The 23947-nt window shown below is 43.3% G+C and overlaps 1 protein-coding gene across 1 annotated transcript; it reads right to left on the reverse strand.

Annotated features, from left to right (window-relative positions):
• Positions 1 to 10745: 10745 nt before the first annotated feature.
• Positions 10746 to 22328, reverse strand: C1S (complement C1s). The gene is made up of 12 exons (XM_007535853.3): positions 22077 to 22328; positions 20530 to 20639; positions 20147 to 20354; positions 19360 to 19537; positions 16678 to 16803; positions 15832 to 16031; positions 15248 to 15401; positions 14853 to 14968; positions 14393 to 14471; positions 13758 to 13886; positions 13371 to 13445; positions 10746 to 11969 (listed from the first exon to the last, which is right to left on the reverse strand). The coding sequence occupies exons 2-12, from the start codon at positions 20550 to 20552 to the stop codon at positions 11179 to 11181; spliced, it is 2079 nt and encodes a 692-aa protein (XP_007535915.2). The 5' UTR covers positions 20553 to 20639; positions 22077 to 22328; the 3' UTR covers positions 10746 to 11178.
• Positions 22329 to 23947: the final 1619 nt, after the last annotated feature.

Below are 23947 nucleotides of genomic sequence, written 5' to 3' on the forward strand. Positions count from 1 at the left end.
AAGCAATTACAGAAGCCAGACCTTAACACCTTCTGCACCCCATAATGACCCCCTGGGTCCATACTCCCAGAGGGTTAAAGAACAGGAAAGCTATCGGCGGAGGGGATGAGATACAGAGTTCTTGTGGTGGGAATTGTGTGGAGTTGTACCCCTCTTATCCTATGGCTGTGTCAGTGTTTCCTTTTTATAAATAAAATTTTTAAAAAGGAAGAAAGAAAGAAAGAAAGAGAGAGAGAGAAAGAAAAGAACGGAAAATCAATGGACCCAAAGGAGGTGTCAAGGAGACCTTCTGATTTGGAGCAAATTGGCCAGAAGCCCAAATGACTATAGCCTGGACTTGCAATTGTTATCCCATGTGAAGGGAGCTCTTGGGAGAATGAGCCATTTTCATCAGCAGAATCTGGTGCCGTCTGCCTGCAAGTAGCATCAGAGTGGAGCTGAAGTATAAGGCGCCAGCTCATGTCAGAGAACAGTTGCTTTGCTTGACTGTGTGGGAAAAACAAACCCATATATAGTGGAACTCATTCCAGAAACATTTAGTCATATCTGAAGTATCCACTTATGAAGGCAATGAGAACAATCAAGTCGATACACACATTTGCAATTACAGTTGCCGGTAATGAATCAATATTTCTGTATTTCATTCTGAATGTTGTATACTATCAAGAAAATCCTGGCTTTCCCACATATATTGTTGCAAATATAACATCTTTTATAGTCTTAGGGAGAGACTAAAGCACCACTCTGCTATTGAAGATGCTCATTGCTCTTGTCCTTTTTTTTGTTTGTTTTGTTTGTTGAGTGTGTGTGTGTGTGTGAGAGAGAGAGAGAGAGAGAGAGAGAGAGAGAGAGAGAATCAGAGAATCACATACTCTAGCATGTGCAATATCAAGGATTGAACTTGAGACCTAGTGATCAAGAGCTGAACTCTTGATCCACTGTACCACTTCTCAGGCACCTGGTAACAGCTTTTTTAATAACTCACCTTCATGATTCACAAGGCTGTGTAGTGGACAAAGCACTGGCCTTGCATGCATGGGGTTCTAAGCTTAATGACTAGTATTGCACATGTAAGAGATTAACTCTGATCTGTTCTCTCTTTTCTCCTCTTGTTTTCTTTCTCTCAGGTAGTAAATAACCAAATATAGGGCAGGGGGTAGATAGCATAATGGTTATGCAAAGAGACTATCATGCCTGAGGCTCCAAAGTCCCAGGTCAATTCCCTGCACCACCATAAGCTAGATCTGAGCAGTGTTCTTGTAAAAATAAATAAATAAATGTAAATAAATAAATATTTTAGAAGGAACAACTCATCTTCAAATTTCTAAACATTCTTTAAGATAAGTGATGTGGGGAGTCGGGCGGTAGCACAGCGGGTTAAGCGCAGGTGGTGCTAAGCACAAGGACCAGTGTAAGGATCCTGGTTCGAGCCCCCGGCTCCCCACCTGCAGGGGAATCGCTTCACAAGCGGTGAAACAGGACTGCAGGTGTCTATCTTTCTCTCCCCTTCTTTGTCTTCCCCTCCTCTCTCCATTTCTCTCTGTCCTATCCAACAATAATGAGATCAACAACAACTACAACAATAAAACAAGGGCAACAAAAGAGAATAAATAAATAAAGATAAGTGATGTGAATTTTTTTCCATTTGAATCATTGACAATATTTTTAAATAACATGTAGTCTTTAAGATTCATTGAAAGGTAAATACTTAGAGTATTAGAAAGTCAATACTTAGAGTGAATAGTACAAGTCTTTATAGTAAAATGTTATTGTGAGGGTCAGGTGGTGATATACCCAATTGTTACCATGTGCACTGACCAAGGTTCAAGCCCCCACTCCCCACCTGTGGGGAATGGGGGAAAGCTTCATAACTAGTAGAGCAATGCTGCAGTTCAATCTTTCTCACTCTCTCTTCCTCCCTCCTTTCCTCCCTCCCTCCCTCTCCAGTTCTTCCACCCTTATCAATTTCTCTCTGTCCCATCAAATAAAAGAAAGAAAATTACTACCAGAGGCAGTGGATTCATTGTGTAAGCACTGAACCCCAGCAATAACCATGGTTGCAATGAAAGAAAGAAAGAGGGAGTCGGGCTGTAGCGCATCGGGTTAAGCGCAGGTGGCGCTAAGCACAAGGACCGGCATAAGGATCCTGGTTCAAGCCCTGGCTCCCCACCTGCAGGGGTGTCGCTTCACAAGTGGTGAAACAGGTCTGCAGGTGTCTGTCTTTCTCTCCCTCTCTCTGTCTTCCCCTCCCCTCTCCATTTCTCTCTGTCCTATCCAACAACAATGACAACAATAATAACTACAACAATAAAACAACAAGGGCAACAAAAGGGAATAAATAAATAAAATAAAAATAATATAAATAAATAAATAAACTCCGCTAAAATTTAAAAAAAAAAAGAGAAAGAGAGAGAGAGGAAGGAAGGAAGAACAAGAATGTTATTCTAAAGTTATTAAACAACTAACTTATCTGGGACTTGTTTGAACAACTTTACATGAGCAGACACAATTGAAAGAGATCAGTGCAGACTTAAAGCACTCACAGGCACTGACAAGTTGTTAAATTCAAATGCAGGCTTCTGTTCCTTTCCCTGACACTCTACATGCCACGTGACTTTATAGTTGAAACTTTTACAGATTTCAGAAATATAATGTGATATCCATTATGTAATGTTCCCAGAAAAGTCAGGGTAACACCCTGAAATCAAGCAAATGAATACATCTTCACAAAAACATCTGACTATTCACAGTAGCGTAGAGAGAGGAAAAGAGATGACTAGGAGGGACTCTCCAAGCATCCATCCAACATTTTATTTTTTTATCTTTATTGGGGGATTAATGTTTTACAATCAACAGTAAATACAATAGTTTGTACATGCATAACATTTCCCAGTTTTCCACTTAACAATACAACCCCCACTAGGTCCTCTGTCATCCTGCTCCAGGACCGAAACCATCATCCCTGACCACCTGCCAATTTCTTTTACTGTAGTGCAATACACCAACTTCATTCCAAGTTCTGCTTAGTGTTTTCCCTTCTGATCTTGTTTTTCAACTTCTGCCTGTGAGTGAGATTATCCCATATTCATCCTCTGTTTCTGACTTATTTCTCTTAACATGATTTCTTCAAGCTCCAACCAAGATGGGCTGAAAATGGTGAAATATCCATTTTTAATAGCTGAGTAGTATTCCATTGTGTATATATACCACAACTAGTTCTGTCCATGTCCTCTCCCCATTTTTGAATGGTGTTATTTGTTTTCTTGTTGTTGAGTTTGGCAAGCTCTTTATATATTTTCCTTATTAAATTCTTATCTGATGTATGGCATTTAAAGATCTCCTCCCACTCTGTGAGGGGGGGTCTCTTTGTTTGGGTACTGGTTTCTTTTGTTGTGCAGAAGCTTTTTAATTTGATGTAGTTCCATAGGTTTATACTTGCCTTAGTCTTTCTTTGTAATTGGATATGTTTCGTTGAAGATGTCTTTAAAATTTATATGGAAAAGAGTTCTGCAAATATTTTCCTCTAAGTATCTGTTAGTTTCTGGTCTAACATCCAAGTCCTTGATCCACTTGGAATTTGCTTTCGTATTTGGTGAAATACAGTGGTTCAGTTTCATTCTTCTACATGTTTCAATCCATTTTCTCCAAGACCATTTGTTGAAGAGACTACCCTTTCCCCATTTGATAGTCTGGGCACCTTTGTCAAAGATTAGATGTCCATAGGTTTGGGGGCTTACTTCTGGGCTCTCAATTCTATTCCACTGGTCAGTGTGTCGATTCATGTTCCAGTACCAAGCAATTTTTATGACAACAGCCCTATAATACAGTTTGAGATCTGGGAGTGTGATGCCTCCAGTTCTGTTCTTTCTTCTCAAGATTATTTTGGCAATTCTAGGTCTTTTCTGGTTCCAGATAAACATTTGTAGCATTTGTTCTATTCTCCTAAAAAAAATGTGCTTGGGATCTTGATGGGAATAGCATTAAATTTGTATATAGCTCTGGGTAGTATATTCATTTTGATGATGTTAATTCTTTCAACCCATGAACATGGAATATCTTTCCACTTCTTTGTGTCTTTCAATTTCCTTGAGTAGTGACTCATAATTTTCAGTATACAAGTCTTTCACTCCTTTTGTTAGGTTTATTCCTAGATAGTTTATTGGTTTTGTTGCTATAGTAAAATGAACTGATTTAGGTTTATTCCTAGATAGTTTATTGGTTTTGTTGCTATAGTAAAATGAACTGATTTAGGTTTATTCCTAGATAGTTTATTGGTTTTGTTGCTATAGTAAAATGAACTGATTTCTGGATTTCAATTTCTTCTAGCTTAGTGTTTGCATAGAGGAATGCCACTGACTTTTGAATGTTAATTTTGTAGCCTGACATCTTACTGTATTGCCTGATGATTTCCAAAAGCTTCTTGATGGATTCTTTAGGTTTTTCTGTGTATACTATCATGTCATCTGCAAATAGGGAGAGTTTGACTTCTTCTCTTCCGATCTGAATGCCTTTAATTCCTTGCTCCTGCCTGATTGCTATGGCAAGAACTTCCAACACTATGTTGAGTAGTAGTGGTGATAGTGGGCAGCCCAGTCTAGTACCTGATCTGAGGGGAAATGCTTCCAGTTTGCCACCACTGACTATGATGTTGTCTATGGGTTTGTTATCTTCAGGAAGTTTCCATCTATTCCCATGTTTTGTAGCATTTTAATCATAAAGGAATATTGTATTTTGTCAAAGGCTTTCTCTGCATCTGTTGATATGACCATATGGCTTTTGGTCTTGCTTTTGTTGATGTGGTGGATCATGTTGATTGATTTATGTATATTAAACCAACCTTGCATCCCTGGGATAAACCCCACTTGGTTATGATGCACAATCTTTTTAATATACTGCTGTATCTGGTTGGCTAGAATTTTGTTCAATATTTTAGCATCTATGTTCATCAGAGATATTGGTCTATAGTTTTCTTTTTTTGTTGTATCCTTTCTGCTTTTGGTATCAGAGTGATGTTGGCTTCTTAGAAGCTGGAAGAGAGTATTCCTGTGTCTTCAAACTTCTGAAAGACCTTTAAAAGTAGAGGTTTTAACTCTTCCTTGAAGGTTTTGTAGAATTCATTTGTAAAATCATCTGGCCCAGGGCTTTTATTCTTGGGAAGGTTTTTGATAACTATTTCAATTTCATTGGCTGTGGTGGGCCTGTTCATATTATCTAGTTCCTCTTTATTTAATTTTGGAAGTTTGTAGGTATCTAGGAAATCGTTAATTTCTTCCAGGTTCTCTAGCTTGGTGGCATATAGTTGTTCATAGCAGCCTCGCATGATATGTTGGATTTCTGCAGTGTCAATTTTTTTCTTTTTTTTTTTTTCACTTTGCTGGTGTCTCATCATTGCACTTTTTTTTTTCAGATAGAGGAAATAAACAGAGAGTGGGAAGGAGACCACAGTACAAAGGTTCCCCAGGACCATAACACTCTCATGTGGTTCACCAGGAGTTCTAAGCTGGGTTACATACAGGACAAAGCAGATGACAGCCCAATTAAGCTATTTCACTGGTTTTTGTGGGGTTTTTTTTTTGGTTTTTTTTTTGCATTTTCTTTCTTCCTTCCTTCCTATCTTCTTTTTTTGGGGGGGTGGTGGGAAACAGTGAGAGGACTTTGCCAGACATTATTTAATTGGCTCCTGGGGCAAGAAGGGTCCCATATTTCATATTTCTAAGTCTTGACGAAGGACCTAGTCATTAGGTTGATAAAGAAAGGAACACATGATGGGTTAGTATTTGAGATGGATGATTGATAATACATAGATCATAGATCAATAATAGATAAATAGATCAATTAAATATAGGTTATAGACTTAAAAAATAACCATTGATGAAATATTACCTTATATTTTCTAGAATGATTATGATCAAAACAGACACGATACAATGTGATGGTGAGAATGTTGAGAAAAGGAAGCCTTCAGGGCTAAGCAGTGACTCACCCAGTTCAGTGCACACATGATTATGCACAAGGATCCGAGTTCAAGCCCTCACTCACTCCCCACCTGCAGGAAGGATGCTTCACAAATGGTGAAGCAGGTATGCAGGTATCTGTCTTTCTCTCTTCCTTCTCTCTCTCTCTCTCCACCTCCCCTCTCAATTTCTCTCTGTCCTAGAGAATAAAACAGAAAAGGAAAAAAAAAAGCATGTACACCAAGAGCAGTGGATTCCTAGTGCCCACACCAAGTACCAGTGATAACCCTGGAAGCAAAAATAAAAAGACCTCTTTCTTTCTTTCTTCCTTTCTTTCTTTTTTATTTTTTTTATTTTACCAGAGCAATATTTAGCTCTGACTTATGGTGGTGCAGTGGATTTACCTGGGACTTAGAAAGCATTTGGCATGAGAATCTCTTTGCATAACCATTATGCTATCTAGCCCCCCCACCCCGGCTTTTTCTGTAACTTGAGGTTTTTAGTCAGTAAAACATATCCCTGGTATATGTGAGGAGCCATGGTCTTCTTTTTCTCTGAATTTTGAAAAGCTGTCTTTTTTATTGTTATTGGATAAAGACAGAAATAAATTGAAGGGAGGAAGAGAGAGAGAGAGGGAAAGAGACAGAAAGACATCTGCAGCCCTGACTTATCACTCGTGAAGCTTTCCTTCTTCAGGTGGAAGCTGGGGGCTTGAACCTGGGTCCTTGTGCACTATAATGTGTGTGCTTAACCAGGTGTGTCATCATCTGGCCCCTAAAAGATCTTTTTTTAATAGTATTGCTTTGTAACATTATATAAGTTTATTTTTTTTCTTTTTTTATTTCATTGCGGGATTAATGTTTTACAGTCGACAGTAAATACAATAGTTTGTACATACATAACATTTATCATTTTGCCACACAACAATACAACCCCCACTAAGTCCTCTTATATACCAACTCCAGTCCAAGTTCTGTTTAGTGTTTTCCTCTTCTGATCTTGTTTTTCAATTATGTAAGTTTCAAGTGTGTTTCGTTAAAACATTTGTGGGTCAGGGGATGATATAAGGGTTATGCAAAAAGACTTTCATGTCTGACAGACCAAGGTCCCAGCTTCAATCCCCAGCACCACCACAAGCAAGAACTAAGCAGTGCTCTAGTTACAAACAAACAGATACCAGTAGCTTGCTATCTAGATAGATCAGAGAGAGAGAGATTAGAGAGAAATAGAGATGAAATTTTTCAAAATCAACATATGAGCTCTATCCTTCAGTATTCAATACTCCCTCTTCTCTTGTGTTAGTCATTAATCTGTTATAGTCTACAAGTTTATTTTTGTTTTATTTAGTCCATCTGTGTTTTTTCCTACATACCATAAACAAGGGAATATTTGAATTTCTCCTTTCACTAAGCATAATACCCTCTGGGTCCATCCATGCAAATTGCAAATTTCATCTTAAATTTTCAGTCACTTTCCTGAGTTTCAGGAGGCACTAACACACACATTGTTCCCAAGTCGTTTGCATGACTGTTTGATTCATGAGGCTTTTAAACCACAGGGGGTGGTTTTCCAGCCCTTCCCAGCCCTGAAGACTTTAACAGTGATTCATTCAGAGCCCCTCCCTGCCACTCACTCTGAAAAAAATATCTTGTTAACCATGCTGAAGCCATGATCATCTTACTGCATGAGGCTGCAGCATCTCCCGATACCCCAGCCATCAGCAAGAGCCCAGATGCACTAAAGGTTCTGGAAGGGACGGATTCTCTTCCTGTCACTACTAGGATTCCAATGTTGCTACTCCTCTAGTCATTAAAAAAAAGAAAAGAAAAGAAAAGAAAAGAAATTCCTATATCACATATCATATTTTCTAAAGACATTATTAGTGGGAGAGAGGAAAGAGATACATGCACTCACTCTGATACATGCAACACCTAGAACTAAAGCAAGACCTCACGCTTGAAAGTCCCAATGTTTTACACTGGTAATATATTTTAAATCCTAACAATTTTCTGGTTCCTTTTTTACTCTCTAGAGGAAAGAGTTAAGAAAGGACTTTAACTGCTTTTATCCTGCTTGGCTGACTGAACATTCCTTCCAGAGACTCCCTGTGATAATTCCCCTTTGGTTCTTTAGACTTTACTGTTAGAATTCTGATTACTTCATCCTGTGTTTACCCTCCAGACTAAGGTCATTTAAAAAAAATTACTTCTTTTATTAAAGTCTTTTTTTGTTTGTTTGTTTTTTGTCATCTCTGGGGTTTCACCACTCCAGGTCAACTTTTTCAGGTAAACAGAGAGATCATAGCACTGAAGTTTCCTCCAATGCTGTGTAAGTTTAAACCTGGATCACACATAGGTTTGGGGTTTTTTTTTTTTTACTTTTATAAGAGAATCAGAGAGACCAGAGTACCATTTAGCCCTGGCATATAGAGTGCCAGGCATTAAACCTTTGATTTCTGCAGCCTCAGATATCCAAGTTGTGACACTGAGTTGTATCTCTGATCTAAGATCAATTGTTGGATTTGTTATGTGGGAGATCAAAGTACTTTATTAATGGGACTCAAATATGCAACTTTTGGCTTGGAATAAAAACCTCTTTCCTGAAAGTCATGTCACAACAAGCAGACCAGAGTCCTTCTAAACTCATACTCAGTCCACAGCTTTTGTAAGACACCATAAAGGCAATTGCTAACCTCAGTGTGGGGTGCAGGGGGGGGTACTAGTCTCTGCATTACATGATTGGGTTTCTTTTTCAGTAATTTTTGTAAACAATTTTTCATATTGGTAATAACATTAGTTCAAAGTGGCTTTATTCACAATAGCAAAAACCTGGAAACAACCCAAATGCCATTAAACAGATGACTGGATAAAAGAGTTATGGGACATATACTCAACAGAATATTATACAGCAATAAAAAGAATGATTTTGCATTCTTTTGGGTAAAGTAGATGAAATTAGAGAAAATTATGCTTAGTGAAGCAAGTAAGGAGGTGAAGGACAATGACAGAATGGTTACACTCATATGTTGAATATAAACAATCAAACGCACAAATGTAAAAAAAAAAGCATGCCAACCAATTTTCAAGACTGTGAGAGAACTATAGTAGTATGGGGATATCAGTATGGGGATGGGGGCACAGACCTTTGTTCATGGGAGTGGTGAAATAAAGAACTTTAAAAAAATGAAATAAAATAACTCAATAATAATAATTTTCATATTAGAAGAAGGAATTCTCTTGAGGGGAAAAAAATAGAAGGGAGAATCTTTGGATCGACCGTGTCTTGGACTTTCAGCTATACCACTCTGTTGCAGAGGCTAATGCAAAAAAGACATTGTGTGAAAATGACCAAAAAACCAATAAAGAAGATGAAAGCACACCAGACTGTTTTCTTTTTGACTAAGTCATGATGTTGTGCTCTATAAATGAGGAATAAAGGGAATTTCCCAGAGACATATTGGAACCACTTCTACATCAAAATTTAGACTTAAAGATTTCTTTTTAGAGAAATACTTGTTAATGAGGATAGGGAGAGAGAAAAAACTAGACCACACTCTGGCACCTACAATGTCAGTGATTGAACTCAGGGCTCTCATGCTTGAAAATCCAATACTCTGTACCACCTGCCAAGTAATGAGAATGAGACATCTTAATCTTTTTTTAAAAATGTATTTATTTATAAAATAGAAATACTGAGTGGTCTGGGAAGTGGCACAGTGGAGAAAGCATCGGACTCTCAAGCATGAGGTCCTGAGTTCAATCCCTGGTGGCACATGTACCAGAGTGATGTCTGGCTCTTTCTCTCTCCTCCTATGTTTCTCAATGATAAATAAATATATAAATATTAATTAATAAAATGGAAACACCGACAAGACCATAGGATAAGAGGGGCACAATTCCCACCACCAGAGCTCCGTATTCCATCGCCTCCTCTGATAGCTTTTCTATTCTTTTTTTTAATATTGATTTTTTTCCCTTTTGTTGCCCTTGTTGTTTTATTGTTGTGGTTATTATTGATGTCATTGTTGTTGGATAAGACAGAGAGAAATGGAGAGAGGAGGGGAAGACAGAGAGGGGGAGAGAAAGATAGACACCTGCAAACCTGCTTCACCAATTGTGAAGCGACTTCCCTGCAGGTGGGGAACCAGGGGCTCTAACCAGGATCATTACACTGGTCCTTGTACTTTGCACCACATGCGCTTAACCCGCTGCACTACTGCCGGACTCCCAGCTTTCCTATTTTTATCCCTCTGGGAGTATGGACCCAGCGTCATTATTGGGTGCAGGAGGTCTGGAAGGTCTGGCTTCAGTAATTGCTTCCCCACTGAACATGGGCCTTAGCAGGTCAATCCATACTCCCAGCCTGACTCTGTTTCCCTAGTGGGGCAGGGCTCTGAGGAAGGGGAGCTCCAGGACACATCAGTGGGGTCATCTGTCCAGGCAAGTCCAATTGGCATCATGTTAGCATCTGGAACCGAGTGGCCCAGGCAAGACCAAGGACCTGATTCGACATCCTGATCTTAAGCAGTGATTCAGACTGTTGTATGTGGACTAATAAATGAGACTCAGCAATGTCTAATGAGTTTCAAAAGGAGTATTGTGTTGATAATATCCTTAATGTTTAGTTAACTCTCAAGTGGAAGAGAAAAGCTGAATTTCCTATTTTCATGGCAACATAATATCAATACTAGTTTCTATAAGCCTGATTTTCATAACACAAGAGCCCTCACAACACATGCCCCTTCTACAGTGCTCAGGTCTTAATGTGGACTAAGACACATCAGCCAGAACCGGTTTATTGACATGCTTTATTATAAGTAGGTAGTAGACACTGAGAATGACAAAGTACACAGAACTTTGAACAGGTAGAAGCAAACAAAAAGTGAAGGACAAGCCCCATATCAACTTGCAGAGTCAGAGCTATAACACCAGCAGTCCTTCCTCAGGAAAGGGGACTCCCAGTGAGACAGGGCAAGATGGCAGCTCCCACGAGCTGGTCTCCATCTCAGGGATTCAGAGGAGAAATCCCACAAGCTCATGCCACACTGAATGACCCACACAATAGCATGATCACAAACTACCTCTAGTCCATATCCCAACAATCAGGTCCCATTTAAATCAGATAGTCATTCCTGCCTATCCTGGGAAACAGTGGAGATATTGTGAGAAGCAGAAAGCAACAGTTTGGCCTAAGCCCTTGGCAAGGATGGTGAGGTGTGTATGGACTAGTCTTCATTGGGGGTGCTGTTTTCTTGCATGGTCTGCACTATCCAGTCAACATAGTTCTTCACTCGTGTGTAGATCCCATAAGTTCCACATTTGGCACCCCAGGACACCAGGCCAGCTACATAGAATTTGGGATTCTCTTCATGGGGATGCTGTACAGCAAAAGCCCCTCCACTGTCCCCACCACAGCTGTCAGTGCCCTTCTCTCCAGCACAGATCATGTTATCAGTGAAAACATAGGTCTTTATATTCACTCCATCTCCTTCCACCTCCTGGCACTTCTTTAAAGGAACTATGGGCAACTTTGCCCCCATGAGCTGATTGACCGACTGCCTTTTCTCTGTTCGGCCCCAGCCTGAGATCAGGCCCAGTTCTCCCTCTAAGGGTTCAAATTCTACAGAGTTACTTGGCAGACAGATAGGGGACACCATGGGCCCCATTTTCACTGGCTCTTTCAGTCGCACCAGTGCAATGTCATTGTCAAAATTCTTCCTTGAATCCTTGGAATCCATGTCCCAGCCTGGGTGAATAAACACTTGCTCAGCAGTGAGCAGCTGGGCGTTTGCCAGGTGGGAAGTGACCACTGAGGTGGTGCCTGCATACATCACTGGATAAGGGTTATTCTCCACCACGTGGGCAGCAGTCAGCACCCAGTACTCATCGATGAGTGCCCCACCAGCTCTCGATGGGGGTGGAAAGTAGACTTGCCAAGGGAAACTCTGGATCTTTGTGCGGGAGCCTCCAAATATCCTCTGTGTTCCTACAAAAGGCTCACTGGGGACGCCACAGACTGGGAGGAAGCAAGGACAAGGTGGAAGGGAGCAGGGATTAGACTGCAACCTTCTTCAAGCCCTCCATCCACCCAGAACCCTGCTGGATTCTCAATTTTTCTCCACAAATATGGCCACTCTTTATTTAGCCAATCATCTTGGTGCCCAACCTATCTTGGATTATCCAATGATCAAGCACAGACCATGCTACAAGTGGAGCAGTGGGAGAGACTGGATAGACTCAGGCAGCATGTGGGTTTCTGAGTCCATAGGATCTAGTGTCTCTCAGCACACTTGGGGCACATGCACCCCAGGCTCAGCACACAGGCCTGGGTCCAGCTAGGAGCCAGTGCATGGAAACTCTTTGCTCATAAGGATGGGAAGGAAGCAAGAATTCTGCCTTTTTCTGATGCCCAGATTAAACGTTTATCTCCCACCTGACTGATCCTGACTGTAGCTGGATGCCCCCATGGAACTTAGGCCAGCCTAGGAAATGCAAGAAGTAGGCTTCCTCCTCTCATCTCCCCACTCAGCCCACAGACTGACTCCAGGTCTATGTGCTCTGCTGTCACCCCACCAAGCTGAAGCTAAAGCTTCTGACCGCCACCCCTTGATCCTACACTACTCTGCCTGGATGCACTAAGTGGAGCCTACATGTCCTTAGTTTCAAACAGACCTGACTCTGAACCCTACCCCTGGCCTGTACTAACTCTGCACTTGCACTCGATTCACTCATGTCTGACATGGAACTAAGAATACCCACCCCTGGAACATAGGAGGACCTAGTGAGGGTTGTATTGCTCTGTGGAAATGTTACACATGTACAAACCATTGTATTTTACTGTCAACTGTGAACCATTAATCTCCCAATAAAGAAATAAAAAAAAGAATACCCTCCCCATAGAATATTGCATGGAATATTCTCAGGAACAGAGGTGGTGCTGTCAGGACCACTGTTTCTTATGATTCTGGCTGTGTCTCTGAGTCTTCTTGTACTTAAGTCTGATCCGCCTGCAGCCCTTCATCTCTTTCTTTCTTCTTTATTGTTGCCAAGTTGATTTAATATAACAGCAAGAGTATTCTGAGTCTTATTTGGGGGTGTTGCTTCCCCACCTCTGATCCCCTTCTTAGTAGCTATATATCCTCCTCACCTGCATGACCAAACCATCTGTCACTAGCTGACTTTCCCATTTCTTGCCATTCACCTGACCCTGGACTTTTGGTGGGGGGCGGGTCCCCCTCAAGGTGCAATAGACCCTTGGCCTTATGTTGTCTCCATCTCACTGAGCTAGATTCTGGCAGGCCAAGACAGTTAAGTCCTCTCCCAAGAGATTAGCAGCTACTTCCAGAAGACAACCCCCACTCCCCCACCAGCTGCACCCACAGCAGCAGTCTCCCCCAGTTGCAGTCCCACTTTCTACCTGGAACACACAGAGGCAGCTCTGTGCCCAGCAGCTCATTAACCCAGCTCCCATTGCCAGTGCAGCGATAGTCTCCTGGAATGGCACAAGGGGCAGGGGAAACACTCATCACCATGCCATTTCTCTTCCATCCCCCCACCTATTCATCAGAGTCTCACCTCCCATATGAAAACTCTCCTCAGACGAAGGGGACCTGAGCTCATAGAGTCCCTCCTCTCCATCTCCCTCCCATCCCCTCCCCCCCTTACCATCCTTCTGAGACCAAGAAGGACAGCATCCACCCCAACTCCTTCACTCCTCTCCATATCTCTTCAGCTCACAAAGACTGGGCCATCAAGTCCCCCAACACCCTCTCTCGCTTTCTCATTCTCTGTTAGAGACACGTACCGCCTCCTTCGGTCTGCATGGAGTAGTAGGGCTCTTCACAGGTGTAGCGAATCACAGACCCAAACAAAGTGTTTGCTGGCTCTTCAAAACTACCATGTGGAATGGATTCTGGAAGGCTACAGTCCACAGCTATGAGAGAACCAATGGCAGGAGAGTGTTGTCCAGGAAAGCCACTTCCTCCCAGCCAAATGCTCTCAGCCATGTTTCCCATTCCTCCTGCACCCCAATACCATCAGCACACCTGAGTTAAGTCTCCCCACACTTCCCTCTCTAGCTTTTTTGCCCAAAAGTATCATTCACTGAGCCCAATCAATTCAGGCATTCTATTGAAAGGAGGAACTTGGTTCTCAGCCATCAGTGGAAACCAACACAGATGTCAGCAATCAACCCATGTGGCATTCTTACCTCCACCAAACCCATACCCCCTTCTCTGGGAAGAAACGTGCTAGTGTGGCTGGGAGCAGATCAATCCTGGAACACCATGATTGGCTTCCCTCAAAACTCCCATCCACTCTCTCACATGTCTATGAGGAAATCATGCACCTAGAACTTGGTGCTCAGATCTCTCAGCTCCCTATGAGGAGGGGCATGGGGTAGGAGACGGAGCAAAGGACTCCTTTCTCAGAGATACATACGCTGACATTTCAGTTTGGAATTACTCCACTGTCCATTGTTTTGGCAAGTAGAATAGAAAGATGTTGAGCCAACATTTCCCTGGAGAACAAGATACATCTTATTAATTTATAAGGAGCTACGTGGGAAATCCAGATTCAAAGGTGGAATCAATCTCTGGCCTCAATCTTCACCACCCGCTAAGAAGCAGGTATCGGGGTCATCTTAGAGGAAGCCCCTAAAGTACCCAGGAGGTGGAGCTAAGAGACAACTCTAGCCCCTGCCAAAGAAAATAGAAGGCAAAAAGAGAATGACACACTGGCCAACTCTCTCCATGACTCACAAAGAACCAGAGCCTGAACAGCTCAGCTTATGGAAAAGGTTCTACACCTGCTCCAGCACGGATGTGTGCTTCGCAACTGAGCCACCCCTGCACACTCATCCCGACTCAAGCTTATGGAGAAGCCTCCAACGGTACCTTACCTGTACAACTTCAAACCCTTCCATGCAGGTTATCTTCACTACATCTTTGAACACATATTTTGCCTTGTCAGGCTCCCAAACAGAATGGGCACCAGTTTCTTTAGGACAAGGAATTGCTTGGAAAGAATAGAGAAAAAAATGTTATCAAACCTTCCAACATAAAGCTGTCTCAAATAAAATAGCGCTACTACCTAACAGTCCCCAAATTCTCTACAATCACAGGTTCAGCTAAAGGATCTCTAGAGGTTGAGGCATTTCTAGGAAACACTGCCATGTTTAGGTCTAGCTAAGGAAGTAGAGGATCCCTGTACATCTATCATATCAGTACATCTACCTGCTCTGATTTTACATTGCCCACATAGTCCCAACCAAAGAACAAGGTCTACATGACTCACGATCTCCATAGTAACGAAGTTTCCAGCCCTTTTGTTCCCCTGCGTGGTCAGTTTGGAAAATGACATCAAGAGTGTTACTCTTGGTTTCAATTTTCAGTGGCCCAGGGAAGCCATTACCACAGTAAGGACCAAACTTCCGGTCTCCTGCAACAAACTGAAAGACATAGCAAAAGTACAAAGTTAAGAGAAAGAGAGAGAAAGAACTAAAAGTAAAAGGCAAAATGGCTGTGGAAAAAAGAACAGGGGCTAAGAAATCTAAAAGAAGAAAAACGGGCTGAGGGGCAGGCAATGGCACACCTGGTTAAACACACACATTACAGTGTGCAAGGGCCCAGGTTCAAGCCCTTGGTCCCAACCTGCAAGGGGAAAACTTCACAAGCCATGAAACAAGATTGCAGGTGTCTATCTTTCTATCTTCTCCTCCCCTTTCAATTTCAGTCTCTAACTAGTAATTAATTAATGAAAGAGATGTTCTTACAAGAAAGAAAGAAAAAATGGGGTAGGCTGCAAAAGTGTAAGGCTATATCATTTGGTTTCAAGGAGAATTCTGTGAGTAAGAAGGAAAATTATCGTCCATCACGCACAACTAAACTATCAGGGCAGTTGCCCTCAGAGTCGGCTGGTTCCACATCAAAGTCTTCTCTCCGCATTGTCACCACCACTTGGAATCCCTTCTCCAGCAGGATCTGGTATTCACACCGTGAGTTCTCTGGATATGGACTGGGATAATTGGGACTTGTGATCTCCCCAATCAGTTCAGTAAATACTTCCCCACTGCAATTGACTAATAAAAAAAATAAAAAGGTGGAATCAAATATAAGTTCAAACAAAAGAAGGCCTGTCCTATTCTTTTTTATTATTTATAAAAAATAAACACTGACAAAACCATAGGACAAGAGGGGTACAACTCCACACAATTCCCACCACCAGAACTCAGCATCCTCTCCCCTCCCCCAATAGCTTCCCTATTCTTTATCCCTCTGGGAGTATGGATCCAAGGTCATTGTGGGATGCAGAAGGTGTTAAGGTCTGGCTTCTGTAATTGCTTCCCCACTGAACATGGCCATTGACAGGCCTGTCCTATTCTATCACTTGCCTTACAACCTGAAGTTCCTTAACCTGAGTCCCTGTAGAGTGATTTACACCTAATACACATCAATGAAGATACTAAAGTCTGTGGATTTCCTATCTCATTGCTTATGATAGAAGATTTCATAGTTGCAAACATCCTCAGATTGACTTATGGGCATCTATTTCTCTTTTCTAATCAAATCCTGCCTCCATGGGTCTCCTTCACCTAGTAAGTAACTAAGAACAGATACCAAATTAAGGCTGATGATAATCAACTAGAAGGGCAGATGAAGACCTTAATGAATAGAGCTATTCTACTCCAAGGAAACATTCACCCCCACCCTCGATGCCATGCTCACCTCCACAAGTCTTCATATCATCATGGAGAAAGTATTCTGGAGGACAGGAGCAGAAGTAGCCACCAAGGAAGTTGTTGCAGAAGTGGCTACAGGGGACATCTACAAAGTCTGTGCATTCATCTATGTCTACAAAGAGTAGAGAAAGAGCAAGGTCAAGGATAAAGATAGAGACCTAAAAGGAAGAATTAGGTTACTCCCAAAATGATACGAACAGGAAAAGTAGGAAAGACCTGATGCTTAGAACCCATCAGTGAACTTGTTCTTCACAGACACACATAGAACTAACTGCTCTATATGGCTCCCTTGTGATATGACCAGGGTTGTTGTACCCTACAGTTGCACATCTATAAGGGAGCTCTCAGTGCCAGAGACCCTTGATCTTTCTCACATTCAGAGCATTTCAGCTGCAAAGAAGACACTGTTCAAGCCAAACATGATGATATATCTTCCGCAGGTGAAAACAGTACATTTACTATGTTATATGAGGTTCTTTCGAATCTATGAAATAGTTTGGCTTTATGACATGTGGGAACCTCTCATTCCAGGGGCCAGGAGATGCTCCCTAGGTAGAGTGTGCACCTTCCCATACACCTAGTCCTGGATTCAAACCCCAGCACCACGTGGGAACACTATGACACCAGTGAGCTCCACAGATGGTAGAACAGCTTTGGGTTATCTCTCTAACTCTCTATCTATCTCTGTCTTAAATAAAAAGAGTTAAAAAGTCAGCCTAGGAGTAATAGGATGATGAAACTTCACCACAAAATATAAACAAACACCTATTCCTCTTCATTTTTACCTGAAGTTAAATAACTTAGAAACACAGGGGACCGGGTGGTGGCACACCTGGTTGAGCGCACATTTTACAAGTGCTCAAGGACCCAGGTTCGAACCCCCAGTCCCCACCTGCAGAGGGAAAGCTTTGCAAGTGGTGAAACAGGGCTGCAGGTGTCTCTCTTTCTCTTTCCCTCTCTGTCTTCCCTACCCTTTTGACTTCTTGCTGTCTCTAGCCAATAAATAAAGATAATGAAAAAAAATTTTTTTTAAATAAAAAAGAGAGGATTTGGCTGGCAAGATAGTAAACCTGGAAAGGGGCCTGCTTTGTCATTCACACAGCCCAGTTTCTGTTTCTAGTGCACCTCTCTCTCTCTCTCTCTCTCTGTTTCTCTATCTCTGATTGTCTAAAAACTGTCAGCCTGAAATGATGAAGACCTGTGATGATAAAAAATAAAATAAAATAAGAAACACAGGGAGATGGGTGGTGGCGCACCTGGTTGAGCAAACATTACAATGTACAAAGACCCAGGTTCAAGCCCCCAGTCCCCACCTACAGGGGAAAACTTTGCGAGTGATGAAGCAGTGCTGCATGTCTCTTATCTATCTATGTATCTATCTATCTATCTATCTATCTTCCCATTCCTCTCAATTTCTCTTTATCTCTATCCAATAAATAAATAAAGATAATTAAAATTAAAGAAAGAGACACACAGAATCTTAAGGTGTTTATGCCATACATTGAATGAGATTGCTTGCCATTCACTGCATTTGTGATTCTTGGCAATGCATTTAACTCTCTTTTTTTAATTTTATTTGTTTTATTTATTTTGGATAGAGACAGAGATGTTGAGAGGGAAGGGGAAGATATAGAGGGAGAGAGAGACCCCTGTAAAACTGCTTCACCACTTATGAAGATTCCCTCATGCAGGTGGGGACCAGGTCTTGAACCTGGATCCTTATGCACTGTGGGCTGTGCACTCAACAACGTGAACCACCACCTGGATCCACACTTAACTTTCTTTCTTTTCTTTAGTATTTATTTATTCTCTTTTGTTGCCCTTGTTGTTTTATTGTTGTAGTTATTAATGTCGTCATTGTTGGATAGGACAGAGAGAAACGGAGAGAGGAAGGGAAGACAGAGATGGGGAGAGAAAGACAGACACCCACAGACCTGCTTCACCGCCTGTGAAGGGATTCCCCTGCAGGTGGGGAGCCGGGGGCTCGAACCGGGATCCTTCCTCCGGTCCTTGCGCTTGGCGCCACGTGCGCTTAACCCACTGAGCTACCACCCGACTCCCAACTTTCTTTTTTTTAATATTTATTTATTTATTCCCTTTTGTTGCCCTTGTTGTAGTTTTTACTGATGTTGTCGTTGTTGGATAGGACAGAGAGAAATGGAGACAGGAGGGGAAGACAGAGAGAAGGAGAGAAAGATAGACACCTGCGGACCTGCTTCACCACCTGTGAAGCAACCCCCCTGCAGGTAGGGAGCCGGGAGGTCGAACCAGGATCCTTATGCCGGTCCTTGTGCTTTGCGCCACCTGTGCTTAACCCACTGCACTACTTCCTGACTCCCTCACACTTAACTTTCTTAAGCATTCATTCTCCATATCTTTAAATAGAAATGAAATGATAATGCCTTGAAGAACTGAGTTAATACAGGAAAATTGCCAGCTCACTGCCCAGTTCCTAGTGGCACTTAGTAAATTATTCTCTGCTGATTATCATTATGGACATTGAACTACGGATCACGTGTTTGAGATTAACAGAAGCAATGCATGCGCAGACCTAAGCCAAATCGAGACTTTTGCTGTCGTCAGACTCAGTGTTCACTGCCTTGTTCAGTGTTCGTCCTGTTTGCAGTCTCTGGGCTGGAACAATACACACACAGAGGATGAGGCTTACCTACAGCCACATAGTATGCAGCAAACCCAGTGAAGCGCTCTTCGTTGGAGAAATCTGACGTAAATGTCACCCGGAGTTTATTGGATGGAACTTGGAACTCTTCCACAATTGGAGAGTTGGGATTCTTGCTGGTCCTCTGTCCACAGAGCTTTCCTTCTTCAAAGTCTCCTGATATTATCTAAGAGAAATGTCCAAAAGGGAAGTCTTAGAGGTGGTACAATGCATAGTGTTTGGACTTAGAAGCATGTGGTCTCGGGTTTGATCCCAGGATCACATATGCCAGTGATGCCTTGGACTAGTTCACTTGCTTTCATTCCTGCTCAGTCTTTATCTCTATTTCTCCCATAAACAAGTAAATATTTAAAAAGAAAAACAACTGTATAAAAAGAAACTATGGCGTGAGGGTGATAGCACAATCGTTCTGTAAAGAGATTCTCATTCTGGAGAGACAACATACTGGTTATGCAAAAAGACTTTCATGTCTGAGGCTCTGAGGCCCCAAGTTCAATTCCCAGCACCACCATTAGCCAGAGCTGAGCTCTGGTCCTTCTCTCTGTGTATGTCTCTCTCATTTAAATAAATAAATATAAATACATGAATAAATACAGCTTTTTTAACTTAGGAAATGAAGGAAGAAAAGAAGAAAGGAAGGAAGGAAGGGAGGAAGGCGGGAAGGCTCTGTGGCTGTAGTTTCTTTTGTGAGTGTGGGAGCCCCATCTGCATCCTCCTCTCCCCACCCCGAGTCCTGATCACACACCCTCAACCTCCTGCACCAGCAGGAACCTACCCTCACTGAGTCATACGCGCAGTCTTCTGACAGCTCTATGTCCAGGTGTGTGAAGTAGAGCCGGATCCCATACCCCTCAGGCACTTCCAGATCCCAGGATTGCTCTACCTCATTGGGGTATGCCTGAGGGTAGTTAGGGGACAGGATCTCCCCATGCAGAGTGGGCTCAGCGTGAGCCCCTGCCAAAAGGGAGAACAGGACAAGGGACCTGGGGAAAAAGACACAAGGAGAGATGGACGACCCAGGAGCCAGCACACCTGTGGCAGAGCTCTGGACTTGTGGTGGAGGTTGAGAGGGGCACCCAGCAGCACCTGAAGGGGGAGCCCTTAGACCGGACAAACACACGGTCCCTGCACATCTCTGGGAGACCCCAGGCCACTTACCACATCTCTGGCCTTCTGTCCATCCCTGGAGGGCAGCAGGGCTTTTGACCCAGCTTTCTGCACCTCTGGACTCTGGACTAAATGGATTTGACAAGCACAGGTACCTGGGGCTGCAGAAATAGCAAAGTGGTGATGCAAAAGACTTTCATGCCTGAGGCTGTGAAGTCCCAGGTTCAATCTCCAGTATCACCACAAGTCAGAGCTGAGCAGTGCTTTGGTTAAAACAAAAAAAATTAAAAAATACAAGCAGCTACTTTGGAGGCAAGGGGTCAGTGTCAACCCTCCTAAGAACAATGGCTAAACAGAGCTGTGTCACTCATCACCACCATGTGACAGCCAGCACTCCACCAACACCCTCAGGGCCTTCTACTTCAGTTGATTTTCTAAACTAAACCTTAGCCTGGCCCTCCCCATGCTTCTCTGAGGAATGAGAAAATCCTCTTCCAGCTCTCTCCTCCTCTGTTGTCCTTTGCTGCCCACCCACCCCACTCTCACCGTCCCACTTTGCACTTGCAGGATATGTGTCCCCATTTCCACCCAAAGTGTCAGGACTCTCCCCACTGTGAGCCTGCATCAGGATACTTCCCCCCAGCTACACAGAGACCACCTGACTGCTTCGAGCCATTCATCTTACTGTGTGTTTTTGCCTGTATTTCTGCTAAGCACCAATGGGGGTGAGGGTGTCTCCTCCCCCAAGAGAAAGCTGGGCACGATGCTGGGGGTGGGGTTGGGGGCACCTGATGATAAGACACAGTCTCCTACATTCATTCGTTCAGACTTTCAGGGTTTCCTCCTTTTCACTGACTGAAAAGACAAGCAAGTTACCTTTCTGCAGTTTCTCCTTTCTTCTCTCTCTCTCTTTTTTAAATGCACTTACTGGACAGAGACAGAGAGAAACGAGGATGGAAGGAAGAGACGGGGTAGGGACAGGCAGTGGCACACCCAGTTGAGAGCACACATTATTATGTTCAAGGACTTGGGTCTGAGCTCCTGCTCTCCACCGGGGGGGGGGGGGGGGGGGGTGGAGACAAGCAGTGAAGCAAGTCTACAGGTCTCTCTCTCTCTCAGTTTCTCTCTCTCCCATCAAATAGTAAAATAGAAAGGAAAAAATGGCCACTGGGAGCAGTGAATCTGTATGCTGGCACCAAGCCCCAGAGATAGCCCTAGTTGGTTATCACAAAGAAAGGTGAGAGAGAGGGAGAGAGAGTGATAGACACCTGCATACCTGCTTCACCATTTATGAAGCTTCCTCCTGCAGGTGGAGACTGTAGGCTTAAATGCTGGTTCTGTGCGTGGTAACATGGGCTTTTAACTAAGTGCTCTACTACCCAGCCCCTTTCCCACAGTTTCTAGGAAAGTCTTGCCAAGTATGTTTCTAATCCTGGAAGCAGAGATGGGCAGTGAGCAGGGTCATCTTGAGAGCCAGGGACCATCCAGGCTCTGCTTTCTGCCTGGTCCTGTGCTGCCTAGCCCCCCCACTTCTGCCCAGACATCCATACACCCCTCTGCTTCCACCCAGGCTCTGCTGGGCTCTGCATGGCTGGTACCTTCAGGCACTGGCAGAAGCGAGTGTCTTGGTCCCTTCTCCACGGACAGTGGACATGCTGGGGCCCCTGCAGATGGCAGGGCCAGAGGCTCGGCCTGGCTCTCCCTGGCAGCAGCTTCTCCTGCCTCTTGTGCTGTAGCTGTCTCTGCTTCTCTAGCTCACAGGGTGCATTTCGGCAGACGCCCCTTCCAGACCAGGGGGTGCTGGGAGCCAGGACACTGGGCAGGGTGATCAGCCTTGGGCCTGGAGCTCCCCCTGCCTTCCAGACCAGAGCTGTTCCCAACTCTAGGCCAGAATCCCCCGCCTCCGCTGTCCCCACCCCCACCCCACCCAAGGCTAAAGGGGGTGAATGAGGGATTTCACTGATTGCCTAACTCTCCCTGTGCAGCCAAGGAGCCAAGGGTGTGTTGACAGTTTTCGGGGAAGTCAGGTGACCTGTGGAAAAGGAGGGAGGTAGTACCATGTTGTGGGGGGGGGGGTCAACCCCACATAGCTGAGCCCTCCAGCTGTGTGTGGATCATAAGCCAGAACAGAGAAGTGATTAGAAACTCTGCCTTTGAAGATAAGAGGATCGCACAGTGCTAGAGAAGGGGACTTGCATGAGGTCCTGAGCCTGTCTCTGGCATCACATGTTCCAGAGGGATGCTCTGTTTCCCTCTGTGTGTGTGTGTGTGTGTGTCTCTCTCTCTCCCTCCCCCCTTCTCTTTAGAATAAATAAATAAAATTTTGTTTATGATAATTTCCTGAACCTAACATTTTATTTATTTATTTATTTACTTGTTTATTTATTTATTTGCAAGACAATGATAGCACCAGAGCATCCCCCTGAGCCTTGCGGTGCTAGGGATAACTTCATACACCCCCGGTTTACTTGCTGAGCTACCTCCCAGGTGCCTGAGCTTATTTTCAGAAAGATCTAAGTTCATGCAACACAAGAATACTGCAAAATCTAACCCAGAAGAGCACGCACATCACCACGTGCAAAGACCTAGGTTCCAGCCCCCCTCACCACCGACAGGGAGGAAGCTTCATGAGCGGTGAAGCAGGTTTGCAAAGGTTCCTCTTTCTCTCTCCCTCTTTATCTTTCCCTTCCCACTCAGTTTCTCTCTTTCCTATGAAATAAAAATAGAAAGAAAAAGAGAAGGGATGGCCACCAGGAGTGCTGGATTCATAATGCTGTCACCAAGCCTCAGCAATACCCCTGGTAACATAAATAAATAACCTTGGATGATAACTTTAAAAACTTAAACTTATGTCTCATTAGAGATATTTTTATGAAGACAAAGGAAGTTAAGCCAAGAATTCATTGGGAATTTCTTTCTTTCTTTCTTTCTTTTTTGCATCCAGGGTTATTGCTGGGGCTCTGTGCCTGCACTACTAATCCACTGCTCCTGGAGGCCATTTTTTTCCCTTTTATTGCCTTATTGTTTATCTTTGTTGTTATTATTATTGTTGTTATTGCTGTTGTTACTGGATAGGACAGAGAGAAGTCAAGAGAGGAGGGGAAGACAGAGGGGGGAGAGACAGAGAGATACCTGCAGACCTGCTTCACCACTTGTGAAGCAACTCCTCTGCAGGTGGGGAACCAGGGGCTTGAACCAGGATCCTTATGCCAGTCCTTACGCTTAACCCTCTGTGCTATTGCCCAGCCCCCTCATTTGCAATTTTAAGTAGCAGTCAGTGGAGAGGCTTTCAGGTGGCAAGCTAAAGCATGTTGCAATGTTAAGTCTCTCTGGGGTGCAGTGAGGGCCTTGGGTGTCACAGTCAGTGTGCCAGTCTCTCTGATGTCCACCCTGAGCTCTCCTACTCCAGTGTGCCACGTTCCAAAACATGGCAGCCTCAGTTCTTTTTTTTTAATTTTATTTTATTAGT

Source organism: Erinaceus europaeus, chromosome 4 (assembly GCF_950295315.1).
Source record: "Erinaceus europaeus chromosome 4, mEriEur2.1, whole genome shotgun sequence".
In the NCBI taxonomy this organism is placed as follows: domain Eukaryota; kingdom Metazoa; phylum Chordata; class Mammalia; order Eulipotyphla; family Erinaceidae; genus Erinaceus; species Erinaceus europaeus.